The 19,573-nt window shown below is 43.5% G+C and overlaps 2 protein-coding genes across 3 annotated transcripts in view; one reads left to right on the forward strand and one right to left on the reverse strand.

Annotated features, from left to right (window-relative positions):
• Positions 1 to 1,532: 1,532 nt before the first annotated feature.
• On the reverse strand, positions 1,533 to 17,988 carry LOC118684691 (translation initiation factor IF-2-like). Its single transcript, XM_036379757.1, has 2 exons — positions 17,934 to 17,988; positions 1,533 to 3,283 (listed from the first exon to the last, which is right to left on the reverse strand). Exons 1-2 carry the CDS (start codon positions 17,986 to 17,988, stop codon positions 1,533 to 1,535), a joined length of 1,806 nt encoding a protein of 601 aa, XP_036235650.1.
• Positions 2,601 to 19,573, forward strand: part of PPM1B (protein phosphatase, Mg2+/Mn2+ dependent 1B) — a 61,532-nt gene continuing 44,559 nt past the window's right edge. Inside the window, exon 1 of one of the 2 annotated variants that reach the window (XM_036380046.2) lies at positions 2,601 to 2,710. The gene's annotated coding sequence lies outside the window, so the exon portion shown is untranslated. The remainder of the gene's footprint in view (positions 2,711 to 19,573) is intronic. The other variant, XM_036380047.2, reaches the window with a different exon arrangement.

The raw sequence follows: 19,573 nt of genomic DNA on the forward strand, positions 1-19,573 counted from the left end.
AAAAGAAAAAAGATCCCTAGCTATATAAAAGTATCTTGAGTCCCAGATCATGTGGACACTGCAAAGTTAACTAGGTTGATTGGCAGCTGGGTCTGGGCACTCAAATTAGCTTGTCTGTGAGCAAGTTTTCTATGACAGAAGGGGAACCGCAGTCTCAGCATTCTGGCTCTTTCTGAACTGGCTCACGAGTGCCTGTGCTGAGGCAATCGAAGTTTCATTCTCATTCAGCTCTATCAACTGGTAGGGAGCTCTGGGAAGCAGCCCTGGCACACAGGGGTGGACTATCCCAACTTCTCAGTGTGGAATGGATGCATTTGAACCCACAGAGAGCAAAGCATCGGCTCTTAGAGAGGCAGCTCCATCAGTCACACCCTCAGAGCTCTGTGCAAGGATTTTCTACCGTGAGTGATGGTGCCCATGACCTTGGAGGTAAAAGCTGCACAGTGTTTTCTGCACTGTGGACATAACTCCGGAGGCCCTGGGAAAATAATCCCATCGTGTGGAAGACTGGGAGAGAATTTCAACTCCAGATAGAAAAGCTCTCATCTTTTTCAGGGTCAGTTCCTTTTGTAAACACTCCAGAAAATGAATAGAAGAATAAAAAAAATGCTTTACAAACAGTGTTTTGAGCCGTGGTGTCAAGTCCTGCATGTGACCGGCGTTCACTCACGCTGATGGATTCAGTGTGTGGGGAGGAAACACCTCAAAGTAAGGAAAGGGACAGAGGCGTCAGCAAACTACGGTGTGGGAATTATTATGCCATTTCTACAGACAGCACATTAAAGTTTGGGTTCTCGGGAGTGTAAGGCAAGGATACCCCTTCCAGCTTTCCAGGAAAGCCTATAGGGTATGACTGCAGCAGCTGAACAGCCATACAGAGCTGTAGGGGCACGAGTGGGGTCCCTCTCCAGCGAGGTGAACGGCAGCTGGCTTCAGCCAGCCATTGACTGAGAAAGGTGGGAATAGCACGGGATTACGAGGGATCAGACAGATTTTCATGTTCTTTCCTGAATAAACAGTTTTGCTTTGGGGCAAGACAGCAGCCGAAGGGCAGGCGAGCCCCCGCCGGGTGTTCATTCCGGCCTCCCGCGGCGAGGCTGTGGCTGTGGCCGGAGAGGCGGCGGCGGGAGCGGCTGCCCGTTCCTGCGCTTCCCACCTGCCGTGACTCGGGGCTAGGGGGAGATTTAGGGGTCACCTTATCACCCTCTACAAGCACCGAAAGGAGGTGGTGGGGGTCGGCCTCTTCTCCCAGGCAAGTAGTGAGTGAGGAATCAGCCCCAAGCTTTGCCAGGGGAGGTTTAGGCTGAGCATCAGGAAGAGTTTCTTCGGAGGAAGGGAGATTAGACATTGGAATGGGCCGCCCAGGGAGGTGATGATGGAGTCACCATCTCTGGAGGTGTTTAAGGAAAGCCTGGATGTGGCACTCGGCGCCACGGTCTAGTTACATGGAGGTGATCGGTCACGGCTTGGACTCGATGAACTCAGGAGTCTTTTCCAACCTGATCGATTCTGTGATTCAGTGATTCTACTCTTCAGGCGGCCCCGGTGTCAGCAGGGCTCGGTGGGGTACCAGGGGCGACGCCGAGACGACTCACTCGAGCACACGAGTGGGGCCGCGGCCCCAGTATCCCTGAGCCAGGACACGGCACTCGAGCCCCGCGGGCAGATGGGAACGCAGAGGACCGAGACACCTCCAGCCTCGCTCTTTGGTGCGGTAACAGCAGCAGCCCCGGCCGGCACCGACAGCAGCCCGAGATCCCGGCGCCCGCCCCCCCGGGCCGTGCGAGGTGCAGCGGGTCCCGCCTGGGGCGCCAGGCCCCGCCCCCCTCGGGCGGGACACCTGCCCCCGCGCGCTCTGATTGGCTGGTGGTGATGTAATCGCGCGCACATACGGGTACTTCCCACTGCCCCCCCGTGGGGCACGGGGGAGGTCGCGCGCCCCTCGTCCGCCCCGCGACCAATCGCCGTGCGGAGCGGCTCGGCGCGCGGGCCGGACCGCGCTCCGCTGCCCCGCCGGCCGCGCTTGATTGGCAGGAGCAGCGACCAATGAGGAAAAGGGCCCCGCGGGTCGGTTCACGCCCCCTTGGCGAAGCGGCGGCCAGGGCGAGAGAGGCTGCGGGAGTGGCGGCGCTGGGAGCCAATAGCCTGCAGGCAAACCGCGCCGCCGGGAGGGAGGGGATGTGGCGGCGGGAGGGAGGCTGGGAGGGGCGAGGGCGCTCGCTGACAGCCGCTTCCGTCAGTCCTGCCCGAGGCTGCGAGGCCGGAAAAAAAAAAGTGCGGAGAAAGACGGAGTCCGTGCGCTGTCGTCTTGACTGACGAGAGCTGCAGCCAATAGTTACCAAAGCAGGCGAGGAAGACCCAATCAGAGAAAAGCTTTTGGGCGGGGCCTGGGTGTGAGCGGCGCCCGCATCTACCAATGACAGCGAGGGAGGGCTGTGCCGACGGGGTCGGCGGCCAATGGGCGGCGGGATGGGGCGGGCGGGGTGAGCCTGGCCCCGCCCAGCTCTCCCGAGCGCGGTGACGCGGGCCGGGGGACGGCGGCTCCAACATGTCCGCGCTGCTGGCGGCGCTCCGAGTGCGCGACCGGGCGGCGGCGGCGGCCGGCGGCGGCCAGCGCGGGGCGGCGCGCACCTGAGCCCGAGCCAGCACCGCCCGCACCCGCGCCGGGCCCCGCAGCGCCGCCGGGCGCCGGGGAACGCGGGGCACACAGGTAGAGAGGGCGGCCGGGGCTGAGCGGCCGGGCCGGGGCCGGGGCTGGGGCCGCGGCGCCGGGGGAGGCAGCGAACACGGCGTGCGGCGGGTGCGCCCCCGGGGAGCGAGCGGGCGCCGCGAGGCCCGGCCGCCTTTTCCTCCCGCCGCGGGAGAAGGGAGGGCCGGGGCCGCGCTGACACGGCCCAGGCCCCGCACGGCCCCGGGGCCGGGGAGCCGGCAGGCCCGGCCTCGCGGGGGTGGCACCGGGGAAGGCGCCGGAGGGGTCCGGAGTTTGCCGGCGGCTGCGGCCGGAGCCGAGCGGGGGGCGGCCGGCGGGCCGGGCTCGCGCACGTGCACGGGCCGGGCCCTGGGGAGCGCCGGGCCGGGCCGGGCCCGTGATACCGACGGGGCGGGCGGGGCGGGCAGGGGGCAGCGGCCGGCACGGCCCCGGTGCCGGGGGATAAGCTGCTGTGAGGGCTGGGTGCTCGTGACGAGCTGGGGATGGAATCACGGGCAGATGGGCAGTGCCTGGGAGCCTTTAGGCGAAAGGATTTGAAAGCAGTTCTTACTCGTAGTTTGGAGCTTGCTGGCTCTGCCAACCCAGTGGATATACTTTTACCATAATTTCCAATAATATCTCTCTCGGAAGGAGGGCGTCATTTTGATGAATTTAGTTGGAGGCAGCTAATAAAATCTGTACCTATCTCATTTTGTGTGCTGCGGTAGGTTGAGGGATGTGTTTATACCGTGGGGATGCAGGTGGTGGGTGAAAGCACACGTGTTTGGGAGTGGTGGTACAGGAAGGCCTGTGAATTTAGGAGTAATAGGTAAACAGGCTTCTGTGTGTTGCGAGAAGTAAGGTGGTAAGTTGAAAGGCGTCTAAAGACTATGGAGGAGGGAGGCTTTGGGTGTTAGGGAAGCCTGTGTACAAGTTACAGACACAGTGGTAACAGGTTGCTACAAGGTTCTGGACTTGTTTTGTTTCGTGGCCACTGTGGTTAGACTTAATGTTCGAGACCTTCGTGTGTAATATGAGCTGGTATGTGGACAGCAAGTCATGCGTGTTCCTACTGCTGTGCTTTAGTTTGTCTGCTGCTCACACTGGGAGCTGAGAGAGATGCCTGGCTGTCACCAGCTGGGAAAGTTCTCTGTCTGTTGTGTGGAGATGGGCTAGAGCAGAAAGCAACGTGGTCTGTGTCCTGGAAACTTGAGAGGAAACGTGAGTTGATGTTTCACCTGTAATTAAATGAAAGGAAAGGCTGGTTATTTGTTGTTTGGCTCATGGAATACAAATGGGGAAACGTGTAGCAAATGCCCAGTGTTGGGATCATGATAGTACTTTTTGGAGTAAAGTCTGTGCATGTGCTAGGGAACTGTAGAACTACAGTAATATATGTTTTTGACAGGCATCAGGCACTCTGAATTTCTGTCTATTAAATCATCAATGCTGTCTTCCTGTAGGTAAATTTTCGAGGATGACTGTGGACTCCAGGAAAGTGAGGGGGCTTGGGTGGATGTTTGGGTATGGTTGAAAATGGGGGGAAGGATAAATTTGCACACAGGGTGAAGATTATGTTAGGATATGTATACATGTGTGTATCAGGGGAATGGTATTTGTGCAAAAGGGAAACTGGAGTTTTCGTATTGCTGAGTTAGTTAGTCTGTGCATAGAGAGAGGAGGCAGGCGTTTTTGGCTGAGGCTGTGAAAAGTTGAAATGGTGTGGGGGAGGGATGGTGAACTGGCTCCAGGGTCCTGTACAGGTTGGAGGCTGTGGAGATTCTGTGCTGCTTATATATGGAGAGAAGTATTTTATAGTTATGACACCTAGTGAAAATGAAAAAAGTGAATAAAGATGATGAGGCAATTTAGTACTGTTATTAATATCACTGGATTAAAGGAGGTTACAGTACAGTCAAGGGGTTTCTGGTAAAGTGCTTTTTTTGTTTGTTTATTTTGTTCTGTTTGTTTCACTGGATAAATTGACCATTAACTTTAAAGGTAAACTTCTGCTGAAACTAGCACTGCACTCATCATGATGTTGACAGGTCAGCAGCTAACTAAAAGCACTTAATGTGGTGTAGACAAGCTCCCGTGTGTATGTGTGGGCTCGGGCTCCAGTACATCCATTATATGTGTTTATTACATGCATTTTCTGTACCTTAACACTTAACTATGAGTTTGCATATCCAGAGTGTATGAAATCTTCTGTACTGGACTTGTGTTTGATAGAGTGCATCAACACTTGAGGGTCAGAGATTTGTTAAGAGACAATCCATTTAGAATGGAAAGCTGCTTGGATCAGTTGGAAATGAGGACTAATTATGTGTGTATCCTATGTTCTGAAGTTTGGGATAGTAGATTCTATTTATTTGCATAGGCCCTCATCTCTTGTTCTGCAGAGCTTTAGAGGAGGCTCTTACATAGGGCAGTGATTTAATTAAGGCACACAACAGCAGGATGAGGGAAATGTAATTAATGTAGTATGGAGAGGGCTGCATAGAGAACCCATTTTTCTTTTATAGTGGTAGCCATGAGGTGATCAGTCAGTGATGTAAGGAACAAGAGAAAGAAATGAGTAGTCTTGTAGTTATCCTGGACAATCCAGTTCTCTTCTTGTCTCTGGTGTGCACTGCTCTCTTAAACTTTTCCAGTGATAATCACTTAGGTGTGCTTCTGATTTAGTAAACTTGTCTCAAGAAATAAAAACCTATTACAATTGAAATTCAAGCCTGTGAAATGTGTGTGTTGAACAATAGTTTCACGTGCTCACTGTCAAAAACTACTGCTCTCAGGGGTCCAATGGAGAGTAGAGAGTATTTCTTACATTAAGGTGTTGCTTCTGTATTACAAAAGGGAAAGGCACTAAAATCTGCTCTTAGTAGTAGATGTGAAAATCTGTGTTTATGAAGTATTTGTATTACTCTTTGGAGCAGGGCTTATTTAGACTGCAAGGGATGGGGATGTGCACAGAACAGTGTTCAGTGAGTATTGAATGTCCTCCTTAAATGGAGCAGGCTGCAGCACATCTTACTGAGTGCTGCTGCAGTGTTCGGCAGGGCAGGGGTGAGCTTGGCTTGTCAGTGTGGTTTCTGTTGCTTGGTTTGGTCTTGGGTTGTTGATTTTTTTTTTTTGGTTTCTTTTCAAAAAAAACCACTGAAAATGAAAATCGATCATTTGGTAGTGCCTTGCATCATCAGTCCAATAAGAATGCTTAAATCTGCCATATAGGTTTACTGCTGTAGCTTAGGAAGTGGGAAATGGCTGTTCTTTTCCAGTCAGCACTGGAAGATTATTAGCTAACCATTGGTTTTTACAAGTGTGGTCTCTTCCAAGTGAATGGGAAAGCCTTGGTGAAAGAATCCAAGCTCCAGACTCTGTTTCAACTGTGGAGAGTGTTTACTGTGACAGGCCATGCATATCTTGTGTCCAAGATAGATGTAGATGTTTGTTTTTCTTCCTAGTATTGATTCTTTCTGCCCACTACCTTAATCAAATATGCTCTATTTTGTTAGGGGTTTGTTTTTTTAGTTCTTGTCACCTGTCCACTATCTCTCTGAATTCAGTGCCGCACTTCCCTGCCCTGTAAAAAAGGAGCTTTCTTCAGATCTTGGGCCTTTTAGTAACTGAAGTGATTCAATCTGAGTATTGTTCTTCTCAGTAAATTGGAGGAGAGCAGTGGTAATTTCTTTGGAAAACAGTTGAAATAAAAACTTTGCTGTCTTGGTTCCTTCCCTGTGTATTACTTTTTAAATTCTGTGCTTCAGTTTATGCTTGATGGTCTTCATGATTTGACTTATAGCTGTACAGAGTGTGAATTGTAACTTCTTCTTTCTCACTGTCTGTTAGCAGTGTGAAGGCAGCATAAATGTTTTATGCATCTTACAGGAGTCAGGTTTAGCCCCAACCTCCAGCATATCATGTATACATAAAATGTTCAGGGAATTTAATGTCAAAATCTGGACCAGTAATTGCAGCTTCTTAATAAAAAACAAAGTACCCAAATAGAATGACCTCTGACTAGAGAAGCTGAGAAAGGAGAAACTGAAAGATGATCCCTGATGTAAGAACAAGGATGCAGAGTTTCCAGAAAGATTCAGTACTGCTTTTACTTAACAGACAACTTTGCAAACTCCTTAGCTGTTTGGATGTTTTTCAGCCTTAGACAGATGTCTAGTGTGGGAAACTTTGTTCAAACTGCTTATCATTTGCTCAAGTGTTGTACAAATTTATATTTGTATCATATGATAAAGTCAGATAAATATTTGGAAGAATTTATGAGTGTCACTCCAGAAGAAAACTGGTCTGAAAATCTTCATGAGATGGTAAGAAATTACTGAGCTGGGGTAGCTCATCTCTAGTTTCTAGAGATGAGCAGTTCAACTCATCTCAGTTTCTTGAGACACTATTGGCATGTTGAGACATAAGGGTTGCCAGTGAGTGTAGGTTAAATTAGTCTTCTGGCTCTTGGAAAACCCTGTGTTGGGAGGGAAAGCACAGAGATATTTTCATGTAGAGAATGATGCCAAAAGGGGAAATTAGGTGTCTCAGCAGACAGCAGCCTTTCTTATAATTTTGAAGGAAATTACTCAGGCCCAGGTATTTTTGTTCTGCTATGAAAATGCTACCCACAATTCTTTTCCTCCCTGTGCACCATTAGTTTCTCATTAACATTACTTCAATGTGTCATTTTATGATGTCACTACATTACTATCTCCTGGCATAGATTCTCTTCATCTTTGATAGGATGAGTTGAGTTTTCATTCAGTTTTCTTTCAAACAAATAATGCAACTAGGTGCTTAAGTCTGTTTTCACAAGAGTTAACACGAAACAGATCAGAAAAACATAGCTTAAGGATGTTTCAAACTGGGCTGCTGGAGAATTTAAAATGGCTTTTAAGTGAGTATGGTAATGACATGTCAAGAACCACAAACTTCCAGTTAAATCACAAAGGAAAGTGTCATTAGTTCTTTCAGTTTTCATGGGATTAATGTGTTAACAGAAAATGTCATCTTCAATAATCCTACTTTTGTGTCTGCACCCCAGTATAGGAACTTAACCTTTACTGAATGTAGAGCAAACATGGCTCTGCATTGTTAGCATATGAATGAATTGTTTTTATCAAGGAGGTAATGAAGTAAAGATGGTAAGGATTTGTTGAGCAGAGGAGGTAACATGTTATTGGAAGTTTTTCATGCAGTACTGCTTTGGTCTGGTCTCACCAGCTTGTTGGTCCTGCTGAAGGCAGGTATATGTTTGAAACTCATGATCTTCTATTTAAAATTTTATAGAAAAAAAATTGGTAACAGGAAAGAACATCTCAGTGATGGAACTATTTGTAAAGAAATGATGTTTTGATTCAAGTGGAATAATGAATGTTATAGTGGTCAGCTTATTAAAAAAAAAACCCCTCTGTTCTGGGTGGCTTTGTTGGTTCAGTTGATATGCAAGTCATAAAAAGCATTATTGAGTACATGCTGCTCTTCCTTTGCTATCACCACCTCCAATGGAACCACTGATTGAGTTGTCTTTTCAAACAGTAATCGTAGGTGATGCATGAAGTATGTCGATCTTTGGTGGGCTATTTTTTTCTTTATTCAGAAAACTTTTCTAGAGTATCCCACTAGCTTTTGAAACTCCTGACCTGTAAAGGGGTGGAAACAAAAGTGGATGAGTGGCGGTACACTGCTGCTATCATTACTCCAGGAAAAGGAGCAGCCTGTACAGGCCTCCTTTCTAGGGCTTTTAAGGTGCATGTTGGCAGCTTAAACCTGTGGGTTTACTTCCTGCTGCTTGAGGCTCTCATACATGAATGGACAGTACCTGTCACATTGATTATATTTACATTAGCAAGCAGTGCTGCAGCTGGAGAAGGTTGTGGAGTGGAGCTGTAAGGTAGACTCAGTGTCCCCAGTGTGTGCACTTCGTGGGGTTTATTTCAGACTAATTGTAGTCTGGCTCTATGGACTGAGTCTGTTCCAAGCTTTCCCAGAGTTTTGATGTAGGTCAGTCTTGGAGATGTTCAGATCATTTGTTCAGAAACTTCTATGAGATGTGAACTAAAATACAGGAAGTGGGTGACAGATTTACTTCAAAAGCATGCTCCTAATTCAAACTGACATGTCAGTACGGCTGTGGCCACTAAAAAGCACGTTAGAGCACTGCAGAGGGTGCTGAGCTATGCAGGGGGAGTGGGTTCTCCCCTCTGCTGCTTCCTAAGTGTTGCCAGGCCTGCAGAAACTGTGCTGCTGCTATCTAAGGATTGCTTGTTTGTCGTGACTGGTAACTAAATATCTGTTCACAAGTTATTGTCCCTAATTTTAAAATCTTGTGTGAAAAAGACTGGTGTTAAAACTACAACAAATTCTGGAGAGTAGTTATTTCATGGTTTTTCTTCAGTTAATCAAGAATGAAACTATCTGTGTGAGCAGCAAGTTCTGAAGCCTGACTTCCTGTGGCTTTGTGTCTTGTGGTTGGGTATAGGTAGGGTACTGTGAGTTCTGTAAGTATTCTCATTTGTTTGGGGCACATTTGTTTATCCTGTATGGGATGATGGCTTTGGTAACACAGCTGAGCTTCTGCTGCACTTGTCCTCAAGGGGCACTAGTTTGGATGTTTCTCCTTGATGTGACTGTTTATTCCACAAAATTCATAGGACCTGATTATTTGTGAAATATTTACCCTTGTGTGAACTTTTGAGTTGTGTTTCAGTGAAACTGTGGGGACACAGACAACACGCACTGTAGCTTGGCTTGGGGTTTTATTTTATTTTCCACTGATGTTATTTCTTGTTTTACTGTTTGTGTGTGTGGTTGGTTGTATGTTTTTTGAAAAAATAATTACCACTGTTTGAAGTTTCTTCCAAAAGAGTTAAAAAGTATATTCCCCTCAACATTTGGAGAACATATCTAGAAGTAGGAAATTGTGTTCTTCATGTCAGCTTCTTAAGGGAAGCTGAAAATCTTCATAAATTAGATAAAATTTTTCAGCATATTCAACATGCTTGTTAAACCACATCCAAATAAATGTCAACAGGTGTACAGGTGCCTTTGTATATTGCAGCTGTATATATGGTGCCACATACAGTAGTTTTGGACCATGATTCTAGGAGGGAAGTGAATGAGGGTTTTCACATTGCATAAGTCTCTGGAGTACAGCTAGACTGGATTTAGGCGGTGGTGGATTAGCAGTTGGAGGGGGCAGGGACTTGTGTTTGTGATTGCCCTTGTGACCTTGAAAAACTGCTGAAACTGTCATGTGCTTTGAAACTTTTCAGATGAGAAGTACTGTACTGAAACATGTGGCACACTGTGGGCTGTTTTGAGAGTTCTCTCTTCAGTGTATAAACTGAAGAAATTGTTCCTTTTGCTTCTGTTGAAGTGGGTCTGTACTCAAAGCACTGCCTTCAGAGAGCTGTAAAGATATGAAAGGGGAATGTAGCACAGATATTACTCAGGGTTTTTTCTGTGTCCTTTCTTCTCCTGCTCTCTTTACCTAGTGTAGTAGTAAAATGTGTCTGTACTACTTGTTCTGGTTCCCAACAGGAAAATCTTATCCTGGTCAAAAGGTACTCTGCATACCAGCTTGTGCATAAGATCTCTCTTCAGATATGATAGTAGTTGCAGGCACTGGTTTCTCATGTCTGACATGAAGCTTGGTTCTCTGGAACATTTGATAGAAATTGCTTATAGCTGGCTTTTTAGTAAAAGGGTACTTTTTTTTTTTGAGTGTTCATGTTCAAAGGAAACATTAAGTTCTTTTTTTATTTCAGCTGTTGTAGAACTTGAATTCAGATCTAGCAGAGGTAGTCCATTGACTCCCCCAGGTAGTGTTCAGTCCCTCACCTTGGAAAGTAAAGCAGCTCCATGTAGCTCAAGAGAGCTCCAGAGCACAGTACAGGCTGTTAAGGCTCACAAATGCCTCACTTTGGGTGTTGTCAGCAGGAACTGAAGTGACGCCTCTAAGGAGGTCATTAACAATGTCTAATTACAGGTGGGATTTACACTCAATGAGTGTTATTCAGTAATTGTGGGACTGCTGCCTGTACATGTATCAAATGGACTCCTCAGATGGGATGTTTATCCATTTGTTAGCTTGTTGTGTTTTCTGTGCCTTTATCACTTTTCCAGGAGACATATTACAGCAAGAGTTTTTTTGTTTCACTTTTCCTTTTCTCTGAGATAATGTCTTTTCTGCTCTTTTCTTTGCTGATTGCTTACCCTGATGGATGAACTTATTGGACTCATCCAAAGTCTAGGTTGTGTCTGATTATGTTACTCTGAGGAGCAGTTATCTAAACAAGTAACAGGTTGTGCACAAGACTTCAAATAATGGATGTTTTATACATAAACAAGATGAAAGCAATGTTGTGAAAACAATAGCTAGAGCTGGGAGGAAGAGGGGAGTGTGAAACCTGTTCTGTAAATCCTCTGTAAGTGCACTGCAATTCAAACTGCTGTTCAAAAGATAACCTCCAGTTCATAAGCATTCAGTAGCTTAAAAAAATGCATTCATAATAGGAGTTGTTTGCTTTGTGTGAGGTTTTCCAGCCAGCCCTCTTTTAGATTCTGTGCATTTCTTGCAGTGTAAAGAAACTGGAAGCAGTTCAGTGTGTCTGTCTCTTACAAGCAATTTGTGGGATCAGGGAAAAGACAAGCATACTACTTTTGTGGGTGATTACATTGGAAAGAGATGTTTCACAGTGTTTGCTAGAGTTAAATAGCCTCCTCTGCAGTCAGGCCTTAAGAGCTCATCTGTTTTTCCATAAGTGGTACAAGTGATAGTTTAGCATTTTCCTATGTTTTAAAATTGAGAAATTAATTAGGCTTGTGATGTGGAAGGAAGGGATAGTTAGGACTCTGCTGTAGTGCCAGCGGTCTTTCATATCCTGCTTTTATATCATAGTAAACAATAAATTTATTTTGCTTTTGTTTGGCCTTTAGTGTGTCTTATGCTGAGCCATGTCTGTACTATTATGTCTTCTTACAGTATTTGAGTGTGAAAATAATGGAGGCTAAGGGTTGTTGAAGATCAATAGCTACTTTGTAACATTAAATCAAATTGGATGATATCTCAATTTCTTAACTAGAACATACCAAACACAAGGATTTCTAGGCCAGAGAACTTCTCTAAAATATTTAATGAACTCAAGTATTGTAGCTGTTGTTAAACAAAACAGCTTATTTTGTGATTTTGACTATTGTTACAGTATTATTTTAATTTAAAGAAAAAAGGAATGCTGTCAACTTAGCATATCTGACTTGTGGAGGGAAGGGGATAAGGTTACAAACAGTTGAAACAGTTTCTCATGATTTTTAACCTGAAGTGAAATGTGAAGTGCGGTACTTCTGGAGTCAGAAGGGAATAAATACAATTCCAGTATAGTTCAGCATTCCTGAAATTAGCTTGTGTGCTGCTGTTGCCAATGGCAGGAAACAGGATTTAGCATGGTTAGAAAAAGGTCACTATGGAAGGTACTCTGCAATTGTACTTTATTAATTCATATTTGGAAAAAACAATTCCTTGAAAAAATAGCATTTATTCACAAATGTATTTAACAACCACACTATTTTCAGTCTGAAGTTTTCTGTATTTCTGCATATGTAGAGAGGGAATGTAGGGCTCAGTTACTGCTGTAATTCATCTTTTTTCACTGTTCTGTTTTGTTCAGGCTTAGCAAATTCAGATGTCTTTTGTATAAACAAAAACTTGGGGTAGCAATGTCATTAAGTGAAGTAACAAATTTTTTGGAAAGGGGTCTGTGTCTTAAGGTTTGTTGAGACTTGAAACCTGATTATGTTGTTGAGTTTGACAAAGAGCAGGAAGCTAATGTGGAAAACTTGTTAATAGGTCTCTCCCTATTGTCCCTTCTTCCAAAGGTCTTGTTTATTTGCTTATTGAAGCACTGATTAAAACAAGCTCTTGCATACAAAGCACATGTGAGAGCTTAGATCTGTCATGAGTTTTCAGATGGTGCTTGTGGCACTGTCCTAACGTCAATTAATGGTCCTAGAACACTGTATTGGAAACTCCATCATCCTTTTCTGCTATTTATTTTCTTTTAGTAGCTGCCATCTTAAGCTACTATTAGTACAATAACTAGTGAACCAGGCCTACCTATGAGCAGCCTTTCTCCTGCACAGTTCATTTGTTTAAGTTGGTTTTTTTCCAGTCAGTGTTGATCCTTTCCTTTCCCTGAGTTGAAGTCTGATGCTGTTACTGCAAGGGAGAAACTGAAATAAGTGAGGAGAGGACATGAAAAGTAGTGTTCTTAGTATGGAAGAAAACTGCAGTGCTTTCTGAAAAACTTACTGCATAAATTCACTGATAACTTCAGCTAATCCAGAGAATACTTGAGTAGGCAGAACACAGAATTCATCGAGGAGTATTCCTTCTTGCTCTCATCATGGGGATCTGTTTTTTGTTCATTTGCCTGTACCTCATTTTAAAGATTTTTATCAGCACATACACTGCACTGCCTTTTATTACCAAGTTCTGCTGCCTGCTGCTACCTCTGCTTGCCTTGCAGCAGTGTCCTGACTCTTTTTGATACTGGCATGAGTAAATCCCAACAAGTAAAAATTGACCACTGACACTGCTGAGTGAGATGGGGATTTGCTATTAGTCTTTCTCTGTCCTTATTTTTGTTTGTGTTTGGTTTCTTTGGGCTCATTTTCTCCTGTTGAATCCACTCTTGAGAAGGACTAGGGGTAGTGAGAGAAGATTTAGTCTATAGTGCTTGTTCCTGAACTGTGCAAGTTATTGGGTTTATTCACCCTGAATTGTGTAAGAAATTCTTCAGTCAGTGGAAAACTTAGTGCTTTAGGGATTTAAGGTGTCATGGAATTGGTAGACTTGCGTCACTGTTGCTGAAGAAGCAAAAAATTCTTTTAAGGTCTTTGGATGACTGAGAAGATGTATTTTGAACTGCTTTGTTCAGAGAAGGAAAGTAAGAGTGAGCTGATATGACCCCAGATTAATTTTTACATTAAGAGGGGAAAAAAGCAATAGAGCTTGTTAGGTCCAACTGCCAAAAGCTAGTGTCTTCAAAATTCTAATAGACAAGAGAGTTCATGTAGCTAGCATGTAATTCACTTGAAGCTTAGCTTCTCCTGAGTTGGTTTCTAGTCATTAAATCTTATGCTACCTTGGTGAGAGTGCTGGGCACTAGATACATCAACTTCTTTGTCAGCCAGGCACCGCTGTTATGTTTTTGTAGCTGTTGAAAAGCAATGGGTATAGCACCTTCTTGGAAGCTGAGTTGCTTCCTGTACATAATGCAGCTTTGGTTTTGTCTCCCATTATGGGGAGTTCGTACCCTCTACCCAAACAGATTTTTGCTGCGTGTTGCCCAGTTCGTGAGTACCTGGTATTCCTCTTTTTAAAGGTGAAAAGTCCTTAGAATACTTTGTTTTTTTACACCACTTTTCAGTGTTTATACATTCCAGAAAAGAGTTTTTGCTAGGCCTTTGCACACACTCAGGCATTTGCTTCTGGAACCCACTCATAATCCTGACTTTCTTTAAGGAAGAAGTTCTTGTATAGTATAGTTACCTAAGTATGTTAGTGCTGCTGTATTTCTGCAGTTTTCTGCTTCTGACCATGGGCAGGATCCTCTTCCTTCTCGTGTTGATACTTGGCTGTGTCTCATCTTGGGGTAAGAGGTGGGTAATGTGCATATGTTGGGTACATATTGCTGAGATGAATTTTCTTCTAGTTTATCTTCTTGAATCAGCTTGCTGCATGAGGATGTGAAAGCAGCTACTGGTGCCAAGGCTGGGTTTGAAACTACTCATGACAGGAGGTGGTGTTACAGCAGTTATCAGTTCAGCATAGCCTCACTTACTGTAGGACTGCATGTTGGGGTGTTTCAAATGAAGTTCTTGTGTAGTTACTAACATTGGTTCTTGACAATGGTGGTTTTGATGCCTGATGACCTATCTTGTGAATGGAAGTTCTGTATTTACTTGGAATGTTACTGCTGATGAAGACTACAGAGAAGTCACATAACTGTGACAGTGTTAGCAGTGTCACCAGTCATGTTGCAGTCCTAAAGTAAAAGAGCATGGAATTAAATGTTGACATTAAAACATCTATTATAACTAAATGAGAAAGGTCCATCCCCTCTTTTGGATTTTCCCCAAATGCATAGCCTGCAACAGATGTTTTTATGACTCCCTTCATAGTAGTCATTCCAGTTTAATTAAATACCAGCACTTGCTGACAAGAATATCTGTAGGTACATGAGAAAGCAGCAGAAACCAAAACTTTGCATAGCAAAGGTCACGGTAAGGAGTTTGTCAGAAAGTTTCTGAGCAAGTCAGGCTGTTTTTCTGTGCTTTTTGTCACATTTGCAGATTTCCTTAGGGGTAGGAGGACTGCCTCAGCTCATCCACTGTGGTGTTTGTCATCACTTAATGTGTGGTTAGAGTATCTTACCCACTGCCTGTTTCAAGCCTAGGTTTTGATGAACTGCAGAGGGACTGAACTATTTTGGGTGAAACATGAGTAATGTCATCACTAGTAAAGAATAGAGTTTGCAGTTGTTTGTCAGGCACTGCTGATTCTGTGTCCAGGAGTTTCTGTATTCGTTCAGTGTTGGAGGTCTCTTGCAGTAAGATTGGAAGAAATTCGAGCTGTCTGAAAAGATGGAGGCAATCTGAATTCTGGAAGTTCTTTACAATTAAACATGTTTGAGTTTTCTTGGTCATTTGCTGTTCTTTTCCACTTCTTTCTCTTCTCTTTCTCAGCCATCCATGTCTGTAATAAATTTTACATACTGTTACAAGGACCAAATTTTCCCTTTTATAACCTCTGCTGTTTACTGTCTTGTAGCCAGATACCTTGAAAACCAGCCAGAAACTGAGTTGTTTGATGTCTGTGTTTCACATGTTGAGACCTGGGTTGTTTTGTTTTGTTTTGGTTTTTTTTTTTAATGCACAGAGTTCTTGTATCTAGGCTTTGGAACATTTGAATTCTGCAAATTGTTGAACCATAAGAGGTGGTTCCTGTTCACTGTTTCAGGCATCCTGCTATGTTATACAATAAAGAAAGCTTTCCATTTCACTTAATAAAAATGTTAAATACTAGCTTATTTGGATAACACTATCAATAAGTAGTTTATATATATATATCTGTAGAAAAACATTTTTTAAAAAGGTGACTATTTTCAGTCTGCCTGACTTTACCAGGGGTCAGTTGTGCTTGACTGACCTGACTGTCTTCTGTCAAATTATTAGGTCTTCAGCTGAGGATAGAGCTTTAGAGAATTTTTTTTTTTTATTTTGACCTTAGCAAGATGTTTTGGTGTCCCTTAGCATACTCCTATTTACAGTCTCAATGGGAGGATGACTAGACAAATGAAAACTGTTTGAGGAGTAATTTTAAAGGGTGGCTGGTCAATGGTTCATGCTCTTTCTGAACAGCAGTTACAACTACAGCTCCACAAGGGTCTACTGGCTACTAAATAAAATAGTTTAACATAATCATTCTTGTTGACTGTTTTTGGTATTAAGCAGTAGTTAGTTAGAATCTGCCCATGGAGTGGGCTTGGAATAAGCAAGGTATGTTCATTGAATGAACATTTAATCTAAGAAAGGAAAAATACTCTTTTTTTTAGTGTCAAAAATGAAGTTTTAGAACATTATAGCTATCAATATGTCTTGTCTCTCGCTTGCCTTTGGTATTCTGAACCCTGAGGAAAAACAAAGCAATTTGTAGAGCATTTGAAGTTACTGGGAAGGGACGGGGTAAGCAGGATGCTGCGTAGTGAAACTAAATCTCAGCTTTTGTGAAGCTAGTTTCTTTTCACAAGCCTGGATAAAGAGGGAAGTGAACTGTCATCTTGTACGCTAGATGCAGCCAATCTCCAGAACAGGCAATGCTTGAGGCAGAGTCTTGCTGCAGAAACAGTATTCTGGTCTGTCCAGGCGTGGGGGGTTTAATTGTGATAGCCCTTCTCATGGGTTTGGGGGAAATGCAACTTTGTTTCTTTCTTGTAACCAAGAGAGCTTAGGTGTGTTGATGCTTGTGTTTTTAGAGATCTGTATTGGCCAGTAACAGTCTTCTTTGTCATGGTTTCTGTACTTGAAGATAAGTCAGAATCTCAGCTTTTAGTCTGTCTTTTGCTTTGCATCCAGGATGTGGATGTGTTACTGTAAACAACTGCATTCGTATGCCAGACTTCTCCTGTCCACGCTGAAATGTGCATACACACACGTGATTGTATGCAGGTTCTCCTGTCACAGGGTTTGAATATTCCTGCCTTGGAAATCAATTTGCTTACTTGTCATCTGTAAAGGTGGTACATACTAAAAGTGGGAGTTTTTGGGGAAGTAATGGCCATCAAATGGTTGGTACCTTAGATCACTTCATATGCTCATCTTTAACAAGTGAAAAGCAGTCACTTGATGTTTGGCAGCATTGCCATAGACAAGTAGGAACTTCTTGTCTAGCTTGCCCTCTTCCAGTGGTCAAGGAGTTTATTAGTTTCAGTTCAGCTGTTACTATTAAGTGTTTGAGTTAGAGATTTTATTGAATGTTGTGGTGAACTAGGAGAGAAGTTGGTCAATTCTTCCATATTACTACTTTCAGACTCAGACTCTTTTGCTTTATTCACCCCAATATACAAGGAAGAGTCTCTGAAGTGAATCTTAATCAGAAAGACGAAGATCTGGAAAAACTTTTATTTTTGTACTGAGTTGAAGATAACACTTTGGAAATTGTCCATGATCAGATGACACAAAGCATTAATACTGAGACTTGGAAAAATGGTACTGTTTCTTAGATCTTGGCTTGCATATGATACTATTCCTGCAGAATGTTATCACTCTTTACTAACTATTAAATACTTCTGCATATTTCTGTTGAAATGCACTAATGATCAGAGGTATATGAGCTAGTTGTGTCTGTGTTCCTTTACTAAAAGTCAAGTAGTGTTTGTAGCTAATGCTTATTGCACCCGTGTCTTTTGAGTAGTATAGGTGTTGCTAATTATAAAACTGGCAGACTAAGTTCCATGATATGGCATGTTGTACTAAATTGGTAGTGTCTTAGTAAGTCTTTTGTTTACTTTGTGGTCCCGTGATGAGCTTATTATTGTAATTCTCTGTGAATGCAGAGAGTGAACACCCTTTTGAGTAATATTTCAGTCACTTTCAAAATATCAGTAAATAGGGCAGGTTTGCTGCATTTTGGAGGAAATGGCAGATGCATTTCTTTTAATCAAGCCATACCTTCAAGTACCTGCACCGTTGTCACCTTGCTGCGAGTTAGAGCACAATCGAGTAGTAGGAGCCATTAGCGCTGTTCAGCAGTGATGCCATTGCCTTCAGCTTACATGCATAGTTTAACAAAATGTTAATCATGTTTGTTGTTTCATTCCCACATCACTCCAATATATATACCCCACACAAGTGGAGTATATATATTGGAAAAAAGAAAAAACAAAAAAACAAACATACATACATATATATATATATATATGGGGCTGTGAAGCTGATTAGAGGGCTGGAGCACCTCTCCTGTGTGGAAAAGCTGATAGAGTTGAGGTTTTCCAGGCTGGGTGCCTACAAGAAAACTGGAGTGGGACTTTTGACAAGGGTATGCTTTAATGGGACAAGGGATAATGGCTTCAAACTGCAAGAGGGTAGGTTTAGATTGAATGTTAGGAAGAAATTCTTACTGTGAGCGTAGTGAGGCACTGGAATCAGTTGCCCAGAGAAATTGTGCATGTTCTGTCCCTTGCAGTGTCCATGGCCAGGCTGGATGGAGCTTTGAGCAACCTGGTGCAGTAAGAGGTGTCCCTGCTTGTGGCAGGTGGATTGGAACACGGTGATCTTTAATGTCATTTCCAACCCAAACCACTCTGAAGATCTGAGAAGCACATAGCTATTGCTTTACAGGGCAGGTATTTGCATAGAAGAGAGAGTACAAGGCCATGGTCTCAAGTCATAGAAGTGATGTTGGAGGCACTCAGAAGGAGTGGGAGATGTTTTGGGGACTAATGTGTAAGTAGCACTTTATATAGGCAGCTGGCTGCCTAATGCCAGCTCTTCAGTTTCAGAGGCATGGAAACTTACTGAAATTGGCACTTGTTGTGCTGCATTCAGCATCTCTTTGAAAGCTCAGGTCAGCAGTCTTCTATTCACATACCTATTTCTGATTTTTTGTGGCTGGGGGTCTGCTTTTTATGTAGTAGGTTTTACTGAATTATTTGTGTAATCCCCCAGCTAATTGTCTGCTTTTCTTTTAAACTGCTAAATTCATCTGATTCTTTCAGTTGGCATTCTGCAAATGCCAGAATATTTAAGAGTATTCCTTTGTGTGCCATGATTATTTTATGGATTCCTAGTTTGATCCAGATAGTTTGTTACACTAGCATAGAATACATGCAGGTTAAACTTTACGGTAGTAAAGTGGTAAGGCTCATATGTGAGCTTTGGAATATAGAAATAATTTTAAAATATCTTGACAAGGTGTCATATAAATGGGATGCCAGAATGTGGTGTTTGCCGCCTTGCTACGATTAATGTGGTTTTTTAAGTGTGTCTTTGTGCTAAGGTGTTTCCATCACCATTCAGTCCAGCAAGGGCCTATCTTGCAGCCAGTAGTGTACAGGAGAAGTAGTAACCTTTGGTGGAGCTATAGATGGTGTCTTAATCTGTGTTATCCAAGTTTGCCTGCAGCTGACGTCTGAAATGATGAGTAGCATAAAGTGAATGTTGAATTATTAACATGCTAACTTTCCTGGAATCATTTTGGCTGTCATGTCTATCATTATGTCACTGACTGCCTGTCATGCCCTTAAGCACCTTCTCTAATAATTGATTTCTTGAAAATTGACATGATCAGCTTGTAAGTTAGTTTTAACATTCTTACTAACA

Source organism: Molothrus ater, chromosome 3, assembly GCF_012460135.2.
Source record: "Molothrus ater isolate BHLD 08-10-18 breed brown headed cowbird chromosome 3, BPBGC_Mater_1.1, whole genome shotgun sequence".
In the NCBI taxonomy this organism is placed as follows: domain Eukaryota; kingdom Metazoa; phylum Chordata; class Aves; order Passeriformes; family Icteridae; genus Molothrus; species Molothrus ater.

Bases quoted from the DNA above. Each gene is read 5' to 3' on its own strand.
- LOC118684691 (XM_036379757.1), bottom strand. From the start codon at position 17,988: ATGGCTCCTACTACTCGATTGTGCTCTAACTCGCAGCAAGGTGACAAC. The intron at 3,284-17,933 runs GTACTTGAAGGT...CTGGGTTGGCAG, and splicing joins GCAAGGTGACAACGGTGCAG to AGCCAGCAAGCTCCAAACTA.